Source organism: Montipora foliosa, chromosome 14 (genome assembly GCF_036669935.1).
Source record: "Montipora foliosa isolate CH-2021 chromosome 14, ASM3666993v2, whole genome shotgun sequence".
Classification (NCBI taxonomy): Eukaryota; Metazoa; Cnidaria; class Anthozoa; order Scleractinia; family Acroporidae; genus Montipora; species Montipora foliosa.
Genome location: NC_090882.1, coordinates 15,505,494 through 15,527,915, shown reverse-complemented (window position 1 = coordinate 15,527,915; position 22,422 = coordinate 15,505,494). Strand labels below are relative to the sequence as shown.

Here is a 22,422-nt window from a genome sequence, read left to right as displayed (position 1 = left end):
CTTTCATATACCTGACAAAAATGGCGGAGGACAATAGAGCCATTGTTATTCCGAATAGGCCTTTCTAATTAGGTATTGACGAAATTATATATGAAATGAATCATGTATTGAATTGTAGCCTGTTCCAGGCTCTCAGATAGTTGAGAAAACAAAAAGAACTGCGTGTGCCCCCACTCGCTTTTCACACGTAGTTCTTTTCGTTTTCTCGACTATCTGAGAGCCTGGAACAGGCTAATTGAATTGCAGTTAGGGAACACTTGAATCCACAAATGACCAGCTCCCAACGCCAGTTTTCTCCAAGTAAGTTCAAACCTAATCCCGTTGCTTTAGATTTACAAAGTTTAGATAATAAAGAAAACACTGTTGAACAGTTAGTGGTTTTGAGTTCGAATCTATGTTCGGTCTCCTTATAAGATGGAGTGTCTCCATTCTGTTGAACGGCAGTGATAAGTTTTAGTCCAAAACTAGAAAAATTATCATTAGCAAACGAAAGTTCCTGCGGACCGCTAATGCTACTGTTATCCAATTTAATCTCTTTTACAGAAGAGCTGTGGAGTTTTCTCGAAGTATGTTCATTAATAATTCGCCTTAGACTTTAACCTAACCCTAACCTTAGCGAATTATTAGGGTTAGGGTTAGGGTTAGATAAAATCTCGGCACGACTTCTGCGAGAGTGTGCTGATTTGGTCGCAAGTTCTCTTTGTGCCATTTTCAATAGATTTATTGTATCCGGTGTTTTTCCTACTGAATGGAAATCCACAAAAGTAATTTCTTTATTTAAACAGGGAGAACGTTCCGATTTAAATAATTACTGCCCTATTTCCGTAGTTCCTGTTGTGGCTAAGATCTTTGAGAGAATCGTATACAATCAATTTTACGAATATTTAAAATAATCTTTTTTCCTATAATCAGTCAGGGTTTCGTTCACTTCACTCCACTGCTACTGCCTTACTAGAGGCCACAGATAATTAGGCTTTTAATATCGATAAAGGTAATGCTTTTGACACCGTCGATCACTCTATATTAAAAGCCTATGGTGTCGGAAGCAACTCGTCTAACTGGTTTAAATCTTCCTTGGATAATCGTACGCAGAAATGCTTTGTAAATGGTTCTCTCTTGGATAGCCAACCTTTAACTTGCGGTAATCCTCAAGGTACAATCCTTGGACCTCTCCTCTTTACTCTATATAAATGATCTACCGAACTGTCTTGTTAACTCACATCCTAGAATGTATGAAGATGACACTCATTTGACCTTAGCCAGTAACGATGTTGAGCATCTAGAGGAAAATATGAACGATGACCTAGCTAAAATTACTGAATGGTTAACGCCAAATAAACTGACTCTTAATAAGTCAAAGACTGAGTTTATGTTGATTGGTTCAAGGAAAAGGTTAAATACTTTTAATAGACTCCCGTCTTTTAATATCGACAGTAATTCTGTAAAACAAGTAGAATTTACGAAATATCTTGGAGTACTGTATACAGATGAAAACTTAACTTGGAACATACGGCATATCGAACATATTTCCAAAAAAATTGCCTCCTGCATTGGCATCTTGAAACGAAGCAGGTCTTTTGTTCCCTTTGAAACGCTCCTATGCATCTATAATGCTTTAGTTCAAACTCATTTCGATTACTGCAGTGTCGTATGGGGCAATTGCAATAAATGCCTTTCCATTAAATTACAAAAACCACAGAATCGCGCTGCGCGTATTTTGACCTCTTCTTCATATGATGCCCATGAGGATGATCTCTTTGTTAGACTTGGCTAGCAAAAACTTAATCTTCAACGAGAATTAAAAACAGCAACTATTATCTGAAATCAATGTTTACTGATCGGAGTGCAATATCTACCTCTTCTCTTCGGAATTGTGAGGGCGGCAAACTAGGTGCTCCACTCCCCCGCACCAATTTTCTAAAAAAACAGTTTCAGCTATGGTGGTGCGGTGCTGTGGAAAAGCTTACCTACCAACTGCGGCAAGCACAAACTCTTGCCACTTTTAAATCCGGCTGCAGGGGTTTCCTTTTTGATAATGAATAAGTTAATAATTGAGAACATGGAATTCATGAAAAGCAGGCACTTTGTTATTGTTTTTATTTTCGTTATTAGATTTAATTAGCAGTTGATTAGTATCTTAATGTAATTAATGTAATTTTAGTATTTACTTGAGTCCTGATGTTTTACCCGTGTATAAATAAAGTTAAATAAATAAATAAATAAAATCAAACGCTAAAAATCCTTTGAAAAGCAACTATAAGTTGCTTTAGGCCCCCGTCGACACTTATTCGGATAATTTTGAATCCGCAACTTTTTCTTTGCGGATTCGCCAACCATCCACACGTATCCGGCGAATCCGCCACTTTTTAAATCCACTCTCCAGAGTGGAAAGTTTGAATCCGCAATGAATTTGGAATCGTGTTGACGATCAAATCCGGATACTTTCAGATCCGATGAGATAACAAACTCAGATCCAGTCTTTACCGCGTAAATATTCAACATGGCCGCTGAACGAGATGCTTTCGCCAGTCGCACGCCCGAAAGCGAATGCTCTGTTGACAATAGCAACGGAGGAGTCCTGGATACTAGAACGAATCCGGACACGTGTGCACGGGCAAATTCACTTTGAATCCGGATACGTGTAGAGGTGTGGACGTAAAAATTTTTGAATCCGCAAAGAAAAAATTGCAGATTCACTTTGAATCCGGATACGTGTGGACAGGGCCTAAAAAAGGACGTCGACAAAACATACAAATATGCCACAAGGACTCAAAAGGCTTTGCACGATCTAAGTGTGCTACTTTTTACAGCTCATTTCTCAAAGGTCATCTCCATGCTAAACCTGGATGTAAAGAAGATGAATTTCCTATTCTTCCTTCCAATTCTTCAAATGAATTTACACTATATTCGAACTGTACTGAAATCACTGCGAAGCGAGTTTTCTTTTAATCTCTTAAAACGGCAGTGTTGCCTGAGCTCAGTTGTGATAAACGACCATAAGAATTAATAAATCGGAAATTTTGGATTATATTCCATCCACATAATAATAGAGATCTTTAATAGCCTTTATTCACGATAGCCGCCATGTTGGTTTTCAAATTGTCATGCAAATTAGCCATGTGTTATGCTGGGGGGCAAACATTAGAACAAAGGCAAATTGCGGAAAATCGTCTCGTCGAAATATTGAACTAATATTGCTAAAAGTACATTTTAGAATTTAGAAGTAAGTACCTTCTATAATAATTTTATATTTTTTGATCGCCTCCGACGTTTCAGTTGACTTTCTACTTCTCATTTTTCACTAAAAAAAACATCGAAGTAACTTGTGTAATCATTCCATTTTACTACTTAGATGATAAACATTCAATGAACGTGAAACAAATCATCTGTGTGGCTAAGATGTTCGTTATGACCTCTCGAACTCGTGTTGTTTGCATGATAAAGGCAAATCCAACGTGGCAGCTATCGTGAATAAGGTCTATTGCTTTACGGAATAAAAAAACAACTCTTAAACGACGATCATCATTACAATCTCACTTAAACGAGAAAACAAAATCAAAATTGTAGAAGATTTTAAATACAATTAAATTCTATAAAAAAATCGATAAAATTATTAACCTCATTCTTTAAACAGTTGACTTTAAAAACTGAGCTGCCCACTCTATTGCTACGATTGTATTAGACAACTCTTCCCTCACAAGAGACCAGGATCCATTATTTAGAGCGTCCAATAGCGCATCGTGAAGGCCTGGAAATGTGGCACTTGCGTATGAGTTGTGCAAGCTTGGGGCGAAGATTGAGTGCCTGCAAACAACAGAGGAGTGGTTCACATATTGAGATGAAGTCAAGTTGATAAAAAACTCAAGAACTGTTATTTGTGAAAAACTATACGCTTCTTGATAGTTAAGCCCTGGCCAAACGGGAAATGTTTGACGACCAAACATCATCAAACATTGTATGGTGATCAAACATGTAGATGTTTGAAGCCCTGGCCAAACGGTTCAAACTTGTTTTCTCAAACATCGTCAAACATCCGAACGCAAGGAGTTGTGGGCCACAAAATTACCCAGAGTACCACAACAATTTCAACATGCCGTCCTCTGCAACACAATAACACGAAATGATCAAATTTAGGGTTTAATCAAGAACGTAATTGCAAGACGGTAAATTGTTCTTTCTTTTCTTTATTAACGCCGTTCATAATAATTTAGTCCCTGAATATTTCGCCTGCATTTTCTAAGTTTAACAAATTGCAGTAATCGCTAAAGAGGAGAAAACGAGAAGTTAGATTTTGAAACGACGTTTTCGTTACCGTCACGATCGTCGTTGCTAAAGATCTCTAATCAGCTGAAACTGACGTGTAAAAAAAACGCGGTATCTGTGGATACAAGCGAATGAGATAACGCATCTCGCATGCGCGAGCCAAACATGTTTGATACACATGGCCAAACGAGCCAAACATCACCAAATAAATATGAGAACAAAAGAAATGTTTGATGTTGTTTGATCGAATGTTTGATGGAGTTCAAACACGATCAAACATCATCAAACACCATCAAACATCATCAAACAAGGTGGCCTAACGGTAAAATGTTTGATCACCAAACAATCTTTGATGATGTTTGGTTGTCAAACATTTCCCGTTTGGCCAGGGCTTTACAGGTACGGTTATCAAACTTTTTTTTTTCGCTATCCAGATAGTAAATCATACTCCACGTTTAAAATGTTGCGGGCCAAGGTTTTCGTAGACCGCGGGCTTTACTTACTAGATGTACTGGAAGTATGCATATTCACGGAATACGCGAGCGAATACCTAAATCTCTCTTGGATATAGTGACTTATCCACCGGATAAAGTTATCCGGCCTTTCAACTACTGGGGCCTGGCTAATAGACGCATCTCTATTGTTTCCAGGGCAAAGATTAATGTTTCTGTTTAACATCTTCTTCAATCAAGAGGCCAAGGATTTCGATTTAAAGATTGCACGTCTGCAATTTTCATGGATAAATTCTGGATAAAGTCTGTAATGGTTCGTGCATCAATACGAAGACCTCAGGTGACGCAAGGATAAAAAAGACACTGAAGTAACGAGTATGAAGGTACAATCATATAAATCGCGGTTAAGTCGGATAGTTAGTGCTCCCAAGAAACTGTAGTACTCTGCTCAATAAGATGCAAGAGTAGGTCCGAGAGATCCCTGAAAGACGAAGAAAAATGAAGGTATGTACACAGTAGTTCATTACTTAGATGATACTCACCAGTAGAGAGGTCTTCCTGGTAGACCAGCGGTGTTCAGAAAGTTCTTTTCCAGGCCTGTTAAACGGTCATTGATAAAGGAGAGGGCCCATGGACTAGATGAAAAAAAAAAACACTTACATTTAACCGTCGGTCTACCAGGAGACCGAAAAATATGGTGAAAAGGGAGTGCTCTCACCACTGCGCCAACGCTTGCTCCTGAAAGTTAGTGTGATTTTGTAATATCTTTTTCCTGGACTATTTTGACTTGATGCACATTCACAACAATTAGTGCTCATCAGTAAGCTTTCAGTTTTAATTCAAAGGTTAATGTCAAGAGTTCGTATACTTCAAACTGTATTACACTCTGTCACTTCATTCATTACAACACCATTTACATAAAAAAATACAACAAAAAAGGTATGATACAAAGAAAATACGTAGAAAGCAATAATTAATTTAAAGTGCCCCTGTGATATTAAAAATTACTTCCTTTTTTTTTCCTTCAGATTCTGAATGCGTGTTTGCTTAACATCTGACTAGAAAAAATTTTGACCTTTGACTTTTATCCAAAGGCCGTTTACTTTGAGTGTAAGTTTTGAATTTCACGGTCCGCCATTCCTCACGTTCAAAACTGACCGATTGGACCTCCTCAGAGGGTTGGATCCAGGGAAAAGTGACGTCAAAGGCTCACTAGCTTAAATTTCAGCCTTTGAATGCAGCTTATTATACACTGTATACAAAACGTGAGTTTAAAAGTTGAAAGCCCAAAACTCCCGTGCTGCTTATTAATTCTGCGGCGTAAACAGTAGTGAGCCTCGATCTAGCTCTCTCAAGATCTCAAAGTTAGTAATGGCGGACCATTAAACAGGAAAATTCCAGTTAAAGTAAACTGGTGTCTTTGAAATCAAGGTTTAAAACTTTGGTCGCTTAGTGTTTAGTCAACATAGTTTTGAAATCCAACGAAAAATGACAATTGATTTTTTGGTCACAGTGGCACTTTAACAGAAAAGGCAGCAACGCTTTCCACTTGATTTCATTAGCTTTTGGCTACGAATAACTGTAGCTGATATACACTTCTTAATTGAGCTATTAGTAGCGAAAAACAATCTTTATCTTAGAACTTTCGTACTTGTAGATAGCTTGGTTAAAGTAAGAAGAATTATATGATCGATTAATTTAGACTCCTTGCTTAGGAAACCAAATATTATATTTAAAGCACTTAAATTCTGTTATGTTTGGAGTTAACAAAGGCAAAGTCAGCATCTCGTTCCGCGATGAAAACTGTACTTACTCTGTAATGTTTACATTATTAATAAGTGACTGCATGGTGTTGACGCCTTCTTGAAACATCTGTATTGCTTTGTCCAGGTATTCTGAAATTAAGTTCTCAAAGCTGTTATTTTTTTAATCTTACGGGAAGCCATACTTGAAAAAATTGAAACATGTCTCAAAAACATGAAAAAAAAAAACGCCACATCGCACACTGACACCTGCATGAACAGTCACGTTGGTGCAAAAGCTTTGGTTGCGCAATTCGACATCAGTTATTCATCAAGTATCCAGTCAGTAATTGAATATATAATTAAAAAAGTATTCAAGATGCTGAATTCAGTCTGCCTATTTATGGGTAGACTTTCATATACCGGACTAAAATGGCGGAGGACATAAAAAAACCATTGTTTTTAGGCCCTGCTAATTAAGTAGTATTATGTTCGCTTTGTTCTTTTGTTTTGGGAACATTGATTATTTCCGATCCGGTATATGAAAGACCAGCCTCAATTATTCATCAATATTCCCAAAAGTCGAGCATGAAACTGCTTAACAAACCAATGAGTCAGAGATGTTGAATTGGCTTCCCCTCGGACTGGAAGTTGCTGTGCGGGACTGAGAACAACAAGGGTAACATCTACATATGTTATTTCTTTCCTGGCCACGACAAGTTGTTAAGATCGCTGGCACTTACCGAGGGAAATTCCTTTCTCTGTCAGATCGCCTTCATACTTTTTCTTTATATCTAGTGCACCTTTATTAAGCGCGGCCGCATAGTCCGAGCAGTTGATGGGCAGGACTGGTGTTTCAGCCAAGAGAAAAGCAGTGCTGGCCCAGACCTGCGCAATGGCCAAATGAGTGGTAAAGTGAGGGTCCACAAATCTCTTGACGTAAGCAAATGTGTCATAAATGCTGTGATATGTTGGATACGATGTGATGTTATGAAACTTGAGCTGAAAAACAAAAGTTTCAACAAATCCTTTAACGACCAGTGTAACCATCTATTATCACACGAGTACGCAGTTTTGGCGATGTCTGCTTCAAAGACAACTCTCTCCACCCCGTCCCTTGGTGTTTTTCTTTGTTCGATTTGGTCCACTTGCATTATGAATGCGCTCTGGTTCGAAACGAATCTGAACAAAATGTAAAAAAAAAATGTAAATGCTTTGTTTATAGTGGAAGTGCACTTAGCTATCAAGCTAGTTTACAGGCACCCTACTTCTAACAATGTGAAAGAAACAATTCAAAGTTAACAGAAACGTTATTAAGAACCCCAACTGGTAGGAGGCAACCAGTTGGCTATTTGCAAAGCGTGGTAGAGTTGAATCCGGGACAACCGGAAACAAATCCTAACCAGAGGTTAGAACGAGATTTGAACCCGGAGCAGATTTGAACCCGGAGCAGCCGCATGCAAACCCAACATCCTAACCACTCGACCACGCTGCCTCAGCAAAATCTGAACCCTAACATCAACATAACAGCCAACACAATAAATACAGGCCACGAGGTTATTGTTCGTGTGCTTCCCACACCATTGCACTGATTCGTAGAGCTTTTCGTCAAGAAAATGAAAGCTTGACACTCCTTAACTCCATTATCACTATATAATTGTACCTACCATGTCATATAAGTATCTAATGTCCGCTGATGGCACACCAACTCTTTGACAAAACGGAGAATAGTCACTTCCTGAGCCAAGCGGAGGAATCCTACAAATATATCACACGCAAAGAACGTCACGGCGGCCATGCCGGTATGCCAGGGTCCTCTCTCCTCTTCCCACGAGAAAGGGAGAAAGAGAGAGGAACCTGGTAACGAGGTTGGGTATGCCAAAGTAATTCATTTTTACGTAAATCTTCTCTTTTGTTTCGGTCTAAAAACTTGGCCGCTAATCACGTGATTGAATAGGCTCTATGGCTGAAAAACTATAAAGTATCAACTCATAGCATCTCATTTTTGTAATTTGGTGTAAACGTAAGTCTCCTTGAGTTTTATCAAAGTCCTCGCTTTATAGAAATATGTTGCTAAATTAAACCCAAAGATACTGAAGCATTTATAAGTGGAAGGTTGAAGGTCTTGCGTGACTCTGTGCCAACTAGACTAATAGGGACCTTAAGCAAGGACACCGAAACGTCGGCTTTAAATAGTTATCTGCATATTTATAAATCCATCCATTTATGTAGTCTAAGTGTAGCCTACGTGTAGACGTACCCTCCCCCCCGAGGGTACGGCTACACGTAGGCTATCTAAGTGAAGTTACTTGTTTTTCTGTCGTAAACATATCAGCTATACATAGATTTATCACAGACTTTTATCTTTTCAGGTTTCAGTTGCTTTAAGCTGATCCTCTGTTTAACTCTAGATCTGCTGATTGGTCATGTCAGCGGTATTAAATTATTTTATCTTTACATGAATACATAACCTCGCAAATGGACATTTCCCAGCTGACTTAACCTGATCACTCAGTTGGTAAAGCGGTGCAGCGGTGCAGTTTGAAATGATCCCGGTTAAGCTTGGATTTTTCGAGGCTTACTTGCAACTATTTAAGCTGGAAATCTAACCGTGATGATCTTTCTAACTTTCATTTCAACACATAAAATTAGGGGACAACGGAGGCATCTTCCCAACTCTAACAACCTCTTTACAACTTACTTTGGATTCTGTCCATCGACTGCCGGAAATTTTTCCAGCCAGTTTTCGTACACTGATTGACTACTATTAACAGGGTTTTTCACCTGGAAAGATGATAATAAGTAACAGCACATTACTAGCAGCTTGCTAACAAGCTATTAAAAGGAATGGCGGGTGCAGTCAAGATTTTGCAAGATATTGCTGATGACAACAAGGATGACGACTGCAAAGCATGATAGTACCTGTTTGGTGGCATTGAAGAGCACTTGATGAAGAAGAGGACTCGCTCGAACAAAGAGACTGTAGTTTCCTAGGACGAAAAAAAAGGATTTTCTAAGCGAAAGATCATGACAGTTGTTGGTAAAAATAAGCGATCAAGCTCCTTCTACATTCCGTAAGAGGTAAAAGTATACTACAGCGATTGCCACCAAACGTAACAGATGCCTGTATCTCGAAATAACAGCACCATGGCGTTTAAATCAAAGCCTCAATTTTAGAATATGTAGTCGTGGGAGAGGAAGGTGCAATTATCTTCCAGAACAATATAACTAAAGAGAACCGAGTTGGAGCAGTGGTGATAGCACTCGCCCTACACCTACGTGTCCGTTACTGAAGGTCTTTTTCCCAGTCCTCCATCAGACCAACATTTTGATTTAACCACTTGAAAGTGACCAAAAGATCAATTCTTATTTTTCTTTGGATTTCAAAACTATGTTAACAAAACACTAAGCGACCAAAGTTTTAAGCCTTGATTTAAAAAAGACATGTTTATTTTAACTGGAATTCTCTTATTTAATGGTCCGCCATTACTGACTTTAAGATCATGAGAGAGCTGGATCGAGGATAAAATGACGTCAAAGGTTCACTAGTTTAAGAATGCAATACGTGTGTACGCTGCAGAATCAATATGCAGCACGGGAGTTTTGGGCTTTCAGACTTTTAAACTCGCGTTTTGCATTTAAGTATACAATAAGCTGCATTCATACGCTGAAAATTTAAGATAGTGAGCCTCAGACGTCACTTTTCCCTGGATCCAACCCTCTGAAGTCCAATCGGTCAGTTTTCAAACGTGAGTAATGGCAGACCGTGAAATCCAAAACTTACACTCAAAGTAAACGGCCTTTAGCTAAAAATCAAAGCTAAAAATTTTGCCAGTCAGGTGTTAAGCAAAGACAATTTCAAAATCTCAAGAAAAAAAGGAGGTGATTTTTTTATTACAGGGGCACTTTTAAATTTACATTGATCTTGATGTGTTCTCTCCTATTGGTGGAGCACTTTAGACTTTAAAGCCTGGTTTTCACAAGCGACGCAAGCACAAGCATAAGCAGCTTATGCTAGTGAAAACGAACATCGACATAACCGCGGCAACCGCCATTTTGTTCAAGTGCTCAGACGCAGGGAATAAATAAATGTTATTATGTTATTATTCTTGGATTTCACATGACGTCACGGCCGCCATGTTGGTGTCCCCAAACAATGAAATGGTGGCCATGTTGGTGTCTCGATCCAATCCTCCGGGAATTGAAAGCTATTATTATGCTAACGTCTTCCTTTGGTTTCGTTGAAAAACATGGCTGTTGATCACGTGAGTGAAAACCAAGAAATGTGCTTATGCTGCATTTTTTTTTGACACCACGCAAGCATAAGCGCAAGCAGAAGGAAAAGGAAAAAATAAATTAGTCTTGTGCTTGCGTCAACCCCGTTTTCACGGTAAAACAAACGCTCTTATACTTGCAATTGTACTTGCGTCGCAAGTGAAAACCAGGCTTAATAAAATAAAGAAAATTCTTTATTAAAAGTACAATGTCATTTTCACCGTACCTCTTATCGGAGAGTCAACATTAATATAAGCTACTGCTCGTTGATATAACAAATGAATGTTGTCCTGACAAAAGAATCACATTGCTCATCACATCAAGTGTAGCCGGTAAACTTACAAAGACCCCACTTTAAGACTGTCGTATGGTAACGTTTGGCAGATCAACGAAAAGAAAAAGAGAAATTCCATTTAAAATGGTTATCAATTCAAAGAAATTGCATGCACAACGCATAAAAAGTATCTTATGAGCCGGTTAAAACAACATGTAGCCTTCGGTAAATGCGGGAAAACATGTCCATGGGTTTCAAGCACACTCAGTTAGGTGTTAACTTAAGTGATAACCGTCTGCTGCACTCAGCCAATTAAATAAGAATGTGCGCTTTTCCGCATGCTGACGTCTGAATGTATTTGGTGCCTACTGCTTCTGAATGGGTAGCACATTATTAAAAAGTGCCACCACTACAGCTGAAGTTTGATACGCTTTGCTCCGTGCTTTTCCTTTCAGTTTCGTGTTTTCTAATCAGCTGTTTTTTGAATTGTGACTTTTTTTCTTTTCTTCTACTTTGTTTAAAAAAATGCCAGTGAAAATTTGATACATAAAGAAAATTCCAAGTTAAACATCCGCGAGCGAACTACATTGAAAAGACTTTCATATTTACAGACCTCCACCCACTCTGTTGATCCAAGGAGCCCATACTCTTCACCTCCCCAGCTGCAAAGGACAATAGATCGCCTGGGTCTCCACCCTCAAAACAACAAACATACCTCGCGTGTAAGTGCAAATTTTGCAGGCTGCCATGGAACAAAGGTTACAAGATAATACACATTGTAACAGCATAAGGTCAGTTCAGATGCTGGCCCAAGATATATATCATCACTCTGCCAACGTGGGGCGACTTTTAAAACGTTCCAAACTTCTCAGCTTTAGTTTTATAATTGCCTAAGGATGGCCTGGCCCGAACATGCAACATTGTAGAGTTGAAATACCACCGCCGTCTGAACAGATAAAGTGATATATGTCCATCGTGCGTGAAGAGGTATTCAAAACTGGAGTAAATATCACACTTGACACTGAGAACGGTTACACCTGAAAAAACTCTAAAGGCGTACAGATTTCAAAATTTCCACTTCGTGGATGTGACATGAGCAATGCATCACAGATTAGCGCAAGCAGACAGTAGTCGACGGAAGTACCAATATTAAACTTTAAGTCTTTTTTCCCTGGCCTAGTTTGTTTGGAATTTTACCTTGTTTGTACTTTATTCCAAGAGCCTTGGAGATTTCCATCAAGCATGCTGTTCCACTGGATGGATCAATGCCACCAAACACCCAAGCATCGCGGTGATTACCCAGTAAAACCAACTTATCTAGGAGACACAAAAGTCCGAGGCTAAGGTCAGAACGTATGTGTTGCGATTATTGCCAAATAAAACGGATTTGGGTCCTCGACAGTAATTTGCCCATTGCCTCGGTTTTACGTGTGCTTAACATTTTGCACCCCGTTTTCACCCAATGAGACGGTATACTCCTCTCATACATCAAGGCCTGTTCAAACGGTAAATGTTTTGCGAGAAAGCATTTTACGGTATTAAAACAATGTTGGGAGACCAAACATTTTCCCGTTTGGCCGATTTGTTGTGTTGTGGTTCTGTGCTCTGCACCGAGAGGTTTTTCTCCGGGTACTCCGGTTTTCTCCGCTCCTCAAAAACCAACAATTGATTTGATTTGTGTTAATTTGTTGATTTCAGTTATTTTACGTTAGGCGTCTCTTGTTTCCTCGACATCTAACAATTTAAACGAGCAATTCAAAATGGTTTATACCTCTTGGCCACTCGGCAAGATCAACGATAACGGGCAGCGCCTGCTCGAGTTCTGCTCCTACCATGGCCTCTGCGTGACCAACTCCTACTTCCAAACGAAGCCACAACACAAGGTGTCTTGGCGTCATTCCCGCTCAAAGTATTGGCATCAACTGGACATGATCTTGATCCGTCGTACCAACCTCAAGTTCACGCTGCTCACTCGCACCTACCACAGCGCAGACGGGGACACTGACCACTCTCTATTCTGCTGCAAGATCAGGCTACAACCCAAAATACTCCAAAGCTCCAAGCAGAAAGGGAAACCCCGCATCGATACCACCAGCATGTGGCTCCCAGAGAAAATAGAAGAATTTGCCAAGTCCCTCCAAGATGCTCTGTCTGAAGAACATCAGCATTGCTCTGCATCCAAAAAGTGGGACCACCTCAGAGAGGGCAGTCAGAAAACAGCCTTTTCAACCTTCGGGAAGAAGATCTCCAAACACAATAACTGGTTCGTTGCTAAGTCCAGCAAGATGATCCCCGTCATTGATGCAAAGCGTGCTGCCCTTGAGAGAAGTCCCTCCTAGGATTCAGAGCCGCTAGAAGCAAAATGCAACAGACTGCAAGGGATTGTGCCGACGAATACTGGCAACAGCTCAGCGACTCCATCCAGTCTGCAGCTGCCTGGGGTAACATCAGAGGAATGTACGAGGGTTTCAAGCCAACTCTTGGTCCAACACAGGGCAAAACAGCCCCCTCAAGACCACCAGCGGGGAAGTGATTACTGCCAAGGGCAAGCAAATGGACAGGTGGGTGGAGCACTACTCAGAGCTCTACTCCAGAGAAAACACAGTCGTTGCTTCAGCCCTTGATGCCATCGAACCTCTGCCCATCATGGAGGAACTAGATGCTGAACCAACACTTGCCAAACTCAGCAAAGCAATCAAAAGCTTGGCCTACGGCAAAGCACCTGGTACGGATGGCATCCCCCCAGACCTCATCAAGTGCTGTAAAGACACCCTACTGCAGCCTCCTCACGATGTTCTTTGCCATTGTCGGAGAGAAGGAGCCATGCCGCAAGAAATGAGAGATGCCAAAATCGTCACCCTCTACAAGAATAAGGGTGACAGGAGCGACTGTAAGAACTACAGAGGCATCTCCTTCCTGAGAGTCGTTGGGAAACTCTATGCCCGCGTCGTGCTTGTGCGCCTCCAGAAAATTGCTGAGCGTGTCTACCCTGAGTCTCAGTGTGGCTTCCGAGCCAAACGCTCCACAGTGGACATGATATTCTCCCTACGTCAACTTCAGGAGAAATGCAGAGAACAACACAAGCCCCTCTACATAGCCTTCATAGACTTGACCAAGGCCTTCGACCTGGTCAGCAGGGAAGGGTTCTTCAACATCCTCCCAAAGATTGGTTGCCCCCCAAAACTCTACAGGCTCATCAGATCCTTCCATGATGACATGAAGGCAACCATCCAGTGCGAGGGCAGCATGTCCAACCCCTTTGACATCAAGAGCAAAGTAAAGCAAGGATGCGTCCTTGCTCCCATCCTCTTTGGCACCTTCTTTGCCCTACTCCTAAAGCATGCTTTTGGAACCGCAACAGAAGGTGTGTACCTACGCTCCAGATCTGACTGTCGACTTTTCAACCTGGCTCAACTGAAGTGCATGAGACATGCTCTTTGCTGATGATGCCGCAGTCACCTCGCACACTGAGCAAAAACTCCAGTGCCTCATGGACAGGTTCTCCCAGGCCTGCAAAGACTTCGAACTGACCATCAGCCTGAAAAAAACCAATGTGCTGAGTCAGGATGTGGACACTCCACCAGCCATCTACATCAACGACTACCAACTTGAAGTCGTACACCAATTCACATACCTGGGATCCACCATCAGCGACAACCTGTCCCTGAATGCTGAGATCAGCAAGCCCATCGGCAAGGCTGCCACAACCCTAGGATGCCTCAACACCCGGGTCTGGGAGAACCCAAAGCTGACAATTCCAACAAAGATGGCAGTGTACAATGCCTGCATCATCAGCACTCTCCTCTACGGCAGCGAGGCATGGCCAACATACTACAAACAGGAGCGCAAACTGAACAGCTTCCACATGCGCTGCCTGCATCGCATCCTCGGCATCCATTGGAGTGACAAGGTGCCCAGAGCTCAGGTCCTCGAGCCCGCTGGTCTTACCACCATGTTCACGCTGCTCAGACCAGGCAGGTTGCGATGGCTCGGCCACGTGCGCCGGATGGAGGATGGGCACATCCCAAAGGACATCCTCTATGGCAAACTTGCCTCCGGCAAGAGAACTGTTGGCCGCCCCCAGCTGCGCTACAAAGATGTCTGCAAGCGTGACATGAAAGCCCTGGACATCAACATAGAGAGCTGGGAAGACGCAGCAGCTGACTGCAACAAATGGCGCTGTGTTCTCTGTGACTAGCCACACCTGCAAGAAATGTGGCCGAGATTGCCACTCCCACATTGGACTCATCAGTCACAGCCGGCGCTGTCCCTGAGGCAAAATGACCGGCACAAAATCCATAGTCGCCTACGACTGACGGAGGCCTACCTACTTGGCGTCATGTCTGTCGGGTTGAGTTTGTTGGTTCTGTGCTCTGCAACAAGAGGTTTTTCTCCGGGTACTCTGGTTTTCTCTGCTCCTCAAAAACCAACATTTGATTTGAATTGTGTTAATTTGTTGATTTCAGTTCACAGTGTCCTATTTTATTATGTTAAGCGTCTCTTGTTTCCTCAACATCTAACACTTCAAACGAGCATTAGCTCTTAATTTGCATTGCTGAATCTCGCGGGATTCTGCCACATTGATACTTCTCAGTTTTGATAAGACATATTTCAGAATGGTTTATACCTCTTGGCCACTCAGTAAAACAGCAAACCTATTTGTCGCTGAACATATTTTAATGCAAAACATTTTCCCTTTGGACAATCCTTTGAGATATCTAACCAATAGGACAGCCCATACGAACAGCAGTAATAACTTTTGTGCCCTTTGTGAATAGAGAGTTCTTTACTGCCTCATATTATTTTAAGGACAGGGGTTGGCAGAAAGTGCTCATGGTTTATAGTCCTTAGAAAGTCTATAGGGAAGATATCGTTGACGTCACCTACAGCCTCATTGGCTGTCAAAACAAAATGTCTTTTTTTCCTGTGGTTAGCAAATTTGAATAACAAAAGCAACGTTTGTAAACAGATATCTTCCCCATTGTTTTGCTGATGTCATTGCAATAGCACCGCTGCATGTATACGTATTGCCATAGTAATGATGATGGCTCTGGTGAGTGAAATTCAGCGTATGCGAGTCTCCTACAACACAGCCACATTAGTCTCCCTGATGCAATATTATTGCCATGTATAATGTATATTGTAGTGCTATGGATGTGCCGGTTGATTATTTGCTTGATACTTTTGCCTGTTAATTGACTTACTGGAGTGTTTGGACAGTACAAGAAAATTTTCTACAATATTGTGGGTTCTAAAATTCCAACTACTCCTGATTACATAACAAAAAACCAAACCTAAAATATTGCAATTTGTTTGCATGTATCAAAGGACACAGAAATGGTAATCTGATGAAACACATAAATGAATGGTTAGGGTTAGGGTTACACAGGAAACCCATTGCATAAAAACATAGAGAGACACAGACATTCCAACCCACCTGGTTCGACAGAACCTTTCAAAACTGCAATAACATTGTAAATGTCTCGCCTTGTGTGATTGTTATTTGTTTCCACTTCAACTTTCCTGTAAATATAAGGAGGTTTTCCTTTAGCCCATCAACTCCCAGGGGTTCCCCATTGAGGAGTAAAATTGTCTGGCGTTAGACAGAGTAAAATACTAAGTCTGGCCGGTTTAGGCCGGCTTGGACGTCAAAGGGTTAATGGGGACATTAACATTAATGAGTGATTAAATTGCTGCTGAGTGCCATCAAAGGTATTTTTTCCATTTTGGAATTATGATAATGTTGCCAAGCACCTATTGGTTAATGGAACTGTAAACCTGGCTCCAGTTGTTCAAATAATGGATAGCGCTATCTCCCGGATAAATCACTAACAGCAAAACCAATTGCGCTATCCAATGGATAGTGATTTATCTGGTGGATTGTGTTATCCACCTTTTGAAAAACTGGGGCTGAGTTAATTTTTGTAGACATACCAGTAGTTTGTTAAAAAACAAATATTGGGCCTTCGAGGCTGATGAGTTGAGTAAAAACTACCCATTACAACCTTTGCCACAAAGTTATCGCACTGCATTACACTTTCGTCAACAGTGACGTTAATTACCCAACAAATAAATGAAAACAATGACACAAACTGTTTGAAAGTAATTGCCAGATAAAAGACATTGCTTTTTGCCTTCCTTTAATCAAAAGTGGTTACTCCTAAAAAAACCCCAATATGTAAATTTATGCAATGAAAGGGCAATAAAATCTTTAATGTTAAATTATTCTCCACCTAAAAAATTAATCTGAGATCATAACTTGTAAAAACAATAAGAAAATAAAGTGTATAACAAGATCTTACCAGTCTTTAAATTCTGTGATAAAACCTGGACCAAGGCGATATGTGATGTTTAGCCCACCTTGCCACTCATCAGGGGCTTCAATACCACCTAGTCGACTGTTGATTATGAGAGCATATAAGGTGAATATATTCAGATAGAAGCTTTTTAGTAGATTCAAGAGTGAAATAAAACAATCAAACCTCCGGTGAGTTGATACCAACACTAGGACCTGGTAACATTTATATTTATAAGTGCTGTCTGCTTCAACGAGAAAGGTTGAACTTATGTGTAGAGTTGAGTTCAATGGGGAAATTAATGGGGATGTATACCAGCTTGCTGTACACAGATGCAAAGATGTGATCAAATGGTGGGAAGCTACATGATTTGACTAACCCTGGTGAGTAAATTTGCAAATGAGGAAACTGAAGCTAAAGACATAGATATCAAAAGTTAAATTAGAGCAACAAGATTCCCTGGAATGCATAATCAATATCAAGCCAAAGCCCTTCATAAATATCATCATGCCATTATAGTGAAATTTAGATAATACCTTAGAAACTGCTTCGCATCGTTTGCTGAAATTGGATGTGCAGGAATATAGGGCATCTTTATTTCTGCAGAGCTTTTTCTGTGTACACCATCTTTGTACAAACCATAAGAAAATTGTTAAAAGCAGGGTTGGTATGAAGCCACAAGACCATGTTATTGTTACCACCAACTACTCTCAAAACAACTTGATCAATCAGATCAACCAGTTAAATGAACAAAAAATCATGAAGCACTTAAGGGCCCACAGACGGATTTTTCGCACGTTGCTAAGGAAGTGAAATGTTACTTCTGGTAACTGACGTCATCATATCATGAGCTAACAAGAAAACCCACTCACAAGCAAAAGTCACCGCACAAACTGTTGTTTCCATCGAACGTTTTTCCTCGCCCTTCCTCGCGCTCGTTCTCAGATCAAATGCGCATGCGTAAACAAACTGACTTCCGGTTTGAGAAAAAAGCTAAATTTTCGGCGGTTTTAAATTGAATTAAATATTTTTTTAAACGGCACGTTTCACCCCCAAATACAGAATATAGCTAAGCATTGATTTTTTAAAATCATCTTTTTTGAAAAAGTTATGGGCATTTCAGTATCGTTTATGTCTTTAAAAAGAACATTTTTCAAAACAAAAAGAACTCCATGCTTGGCTGGATGCAAAAACGAATACAAATTATCAAACCATCGATTAAATACCCAAATTGCGTAGCACGGAGACAAATTTAGAGTTTTTTTTTATTGGTCACGTGACCATGGGCGTGGTATGATGACGTCATATTTAGGGTCATTGGCTTACAAAAGTTGGAAACTGACCAAAATAATGCCAAATTCTCTCAAATTACTTAACCATTACATCCTTAGCAACGCACCCCAAAAAATACGTCAGTGGGCCCTTAAAACGCAAACCCTAACCATAATTAATTGATTGAGTAGAGAACCAAGCTGCTGAGTACTCATGAGAAAAAGTAATCTCCAAGCCAGCCATTATTTTGGACATCACGTTATTCTGAGAAAAGCACTCTGTGATGCCCCAAAAAGCTGCTAGTCCAGTAAGTTGAAAACAATATTGACAGCCAAGAAATATTTTGCATGCAACAGATATCTAGCATTATCAAACACATTTTACCTTACCTTTAGCTGGGTACCTTGGTGTCAAGGGGTCACCAGTGCCTACAAGAATTGAGCCACGCTGGACTCCTGTCCGAGGTAGCCACCACCCATGAGGGTAAAGGTCTTCATCTGGGACAGGTGCATAATCATGGGGGTCATTATATATAAGTATGGCTTTGGCCCCACACTTCTGTGCATTAGTCACCTCGAAACAAAAAAAAGGGCTATGAGGTCATGCAAGTGTGAACCTATTCTACTTTAATTTGCAAAGATACAATCAGTTTAACCACAGGACCTAAAATCAGCTTAAGTTTGGGTACATGTAAGTATTAGGACCTTAATTACCTTATTAAAAAACACTACTCTGCATGCAGTATGTTTTTCCACTTCTTCTTCAAATTATGTTATTTTAGGACACAACAACTCAGTGTTCCACTAACTTATTTTGAGTGGTCATTTCAAATGCCTGAAGTCGGAAAGAACTACTTGAGAACTAGTCATGAATACAATTCGAAAGCAAAAGTATGGAACTCCAATTCATTTTGATAACAATAGCTACCCTATCTCCTTTTCTTTCAGTTCAGATGCTAAGCAAGGAAGTTTTCAAATGCTATTAAAGTATGTTAAGGGCATTTACAGTGTAGGGTAGGGGACAGTAAAACACACTAAGTTAATGTATGAAACAAAAATTTTGTGTACTTTGTCTCCCCTGAAGACATGTCCATATCTTGCAATGACAATCTTTCCCGAACAATTTATTCCTTTGTCAAACAGCAGCTTAAAATCTCTGGGTCTTCCATAGTTAACGTAAATCAAGTCACCCTACAGAAAGAAAAAATAATGAAGCTAAACACTCGATGCTGTTAAATGTCTAGTCTGCTTCTAGTCTGTTTAATAACAGCGGATAGAGGATGATGCTAAGACCTGCATAACCCTAACCCTAATCCTCTTTTTTAACATATCAAGCTGAGAGATTAGGACAGAGTACAACACTGCAAAATATATTTCTCCACTCTTTGCAAATGATATGTGGATTCTTTGAAGTCACCGAGAAAAAAGGTTTTGATACAGGGTCAACACTTTAGAGTCTTAAACATAGAAAAGTTAAAAACCAAAAAACCTTAGGGGTACAGGGAGGACGCAGTGGTGAGAGCACTCGCCTCCCACCAATGTGGCCTGCATTCAATTCCCAGACTTAGTGTCATATGTGGGTTGAGTTTGTTGGTTCTCTACTCTGTGCTGAGAGGTTTTCTCCGGGTACTCCAGTCTCCCCTTTCCTCAAAAACCAACATTTGACTTGATTTGCGTAACTTATTTGTTAATCAGTTTACAGTGTCCTCAATTCGTGCTCCAGCACTATATATAGAACAACTAGACACTTGAATTAAGTTCCTTTCCTTTCCATTTTTTCCTTTCTATTTGTACATGACATTACAAAGTCAGCAAGTTCTTCTCGGCTTTCTCTTTGTTTTTTTAAGACCCAATGGTCCAGCCAGGGTGCAAACATGCAAGCTCCCACATGAAAGTCCAGTTGGCTTTTTTTATTGAGGCAACCTTTTGCAATGGCAACTCTTCTCCTTGTTTGATTTACAGAATAAGATAGTAATTTTGGAACACCATTGTACACAGTATTGCAGATAAGTTGAAAACACACCACATTATTTTGTTGATAAGAAAACTGAAACAGAACAAAGTTGAACCCACTTTTGCTTTTCCAGTGGGTGAGAAAGCACTAAATGGTGGCAATACATCTGGTGATCTTTCTGATGGTTCCAATGTTCCATTGCTTTCATGGTTTGCTGTTTTAAACTTGACAGTTCCATTGGCATCCAAAAGAGATGCTCCATTTATCTTCCCTTTCTCTGGGAAAGATAGGAGAACATTGTATCGCACTAACTTTACATCAAATCCATAACTTATCCATTGACCTTTAATCATTTCGGCCAATTCCTTATTTCTACTGGAGCTTGCTTGATGAGGCTCTAGGGTCAAATTCCTAAGGGCAAAATCATAGCAAATGACCTTAATTCTAACCCTAACGTGATTCAACTTTCCTAATTAGGTTTTGAGGCATATTCACTTAAGAATGCATCAATAAATTACATTACACATTTACCAACCTCACTGATATTACTTAAGACTACAGTCCTAACCCATTTTCGAAATTATACACTTCAAAACTGACTCTACTGACATTAACGGTAATAAACCTGTATGAAAGAACAATATCCAAACCCATTTCAAATTAGCCATTGTTCTTTACAACCCCAGCAATAGACTGTATTCGTAAATGGCAGCCAAAAAAATATCATTTTTTCTATGTCCTCACTAGCCTTACTTTGGAGCAAAATTGTGCATGCTAATGAGGCCAGTGAGGATGATTAGCACAAAGACAAAAGAATAATATATTGGAACGGTCTATAGGCCTGCTTGAGGTTAGCTTTAGCAAAGGTTCAGGGTTCTTTAGTTATTGGAAAGACAATGACCTTTGACCTGCATGTATTACATGTGGTCATGCAAATATTTGCCAATGGGTGAAAATTCAAACAGGCAACCCAGCCCCACCCATAGAACTTTTTTTTCGTCCCTGTCTCGTTACAACAAGAATTTCTAAAGCACAATTTAAATAGGGTGAGAAAATCAATGTAAGTGACGCCTGGCAAGGATTTGTGCAGATGTCCGACCATGCATTTGACCATCACAAAGGAAAAGTCTAAAAACCCAAACTACGATGAGCGTCTTCAATATCAGCTGATAAATTGAACTGATTCTCTACTTTCTTGAAATGCGTTTAAATGCAAAAAGAAATCAGTGATTTAATTTTCGGTTGTCAAATAAAATTGGTGCACATACCTTAAATTGTGCTCAATGTTCTCTGCTGACATTTCCGCTAAGATCTCCCTCAGACGAATCTGAGGCAACAAAGATGGTGATACCGCGCCGCTTGTTTCACACTTGGAAATTTTCGTCACAGCGCTTCGTATCATGTATCCAGCAACAAATGCGCCTGCAATTAGCGCAACGACAACCACTATCCCACAAACAAGGACGCCATTGCCGCGATTTGAGGTCTTGCTCTTTGAGATGATAGTCGGTTGGGTAAAACTCTCTTCCTCCGAGTGCAACTCCATTTTGGCGTCAAACAAGTACAAAGTATCAGGTTTATCCATTCGGAATAATAATTCAAAAGTTAATTTCAAATCAATTTTAATAAATCCTGGGAAAATCTGAAATCATTTCGCCTGCAAGACCCTCAAAAAATTAATTTGTTATTAAAATGAGTGACCACGCCTTCTAACACATGGTCGATTTCTCGCGGAATAATAGCGCTTGTTTTGCTACATAATCTGTTCTTTAGTACACAATATTTCAAGTAATCGCGAGTTAATCTTTGCTTGGTCAATTTTTTAATTCACGGATTGGGCGCAATGTGATATAGTGTACATTTGACAAATCCTGACAAAGTGAAACGATAGATTC

General features: G+C 40.1%; 1 protein-coding gene and 1 pseudogene across 1 annotated transcript; one reads left to right on the top strand and one right to left on the bottom strand.

Moving 5' to 3' along the window:
• The first annotated feature begins 1,369 nt into the window (after positions 1-1,369).
• On the top strand, positions 1,370-2,043 carry LOC137985359 (uncharacterized; annotated as a pseudogene).
• LOC137985358 (N-acetylated-alpha-linked acidic dipeptidase 2-like) lies at positions 1,465-22,215 on the bottom strand. Its single transcript, XM_068832942.1, has 17 exons — positions 21,796-22,215; positions 20,647-20,938; positions 19,642-19,764; positions 18,964-19,147; positions 17,839-17,929; positions 17,309-17,404; positions 16,444-16,529; positions 12,204-12,323; positions 11,620-11,702; positions 10,959-11,022; positions 9,380-9,447; positions 9,159-9,241; positions 8,125-8,215; positions 7,201-7,459; positions 6,529-6,610; positions 5,258-5,350; positions 1,465-3,804 (listed from the first exon to the last, which is right to left on the bottom strand). The coding sequence occupies exons 1-17, from the start codon at positions 22,110-22,112 to the stop codon at positions 3,627-3,629; spliced, it is 2,310 nt and encodes a 769-aa protein (XP_068689043.1). The 5' UTR covers positions 22,113-22,215; the 3' UTR covers positions 1,465-3,626.
• Positions 22,216-22,422: the final 207 nt, after the last annotated feature.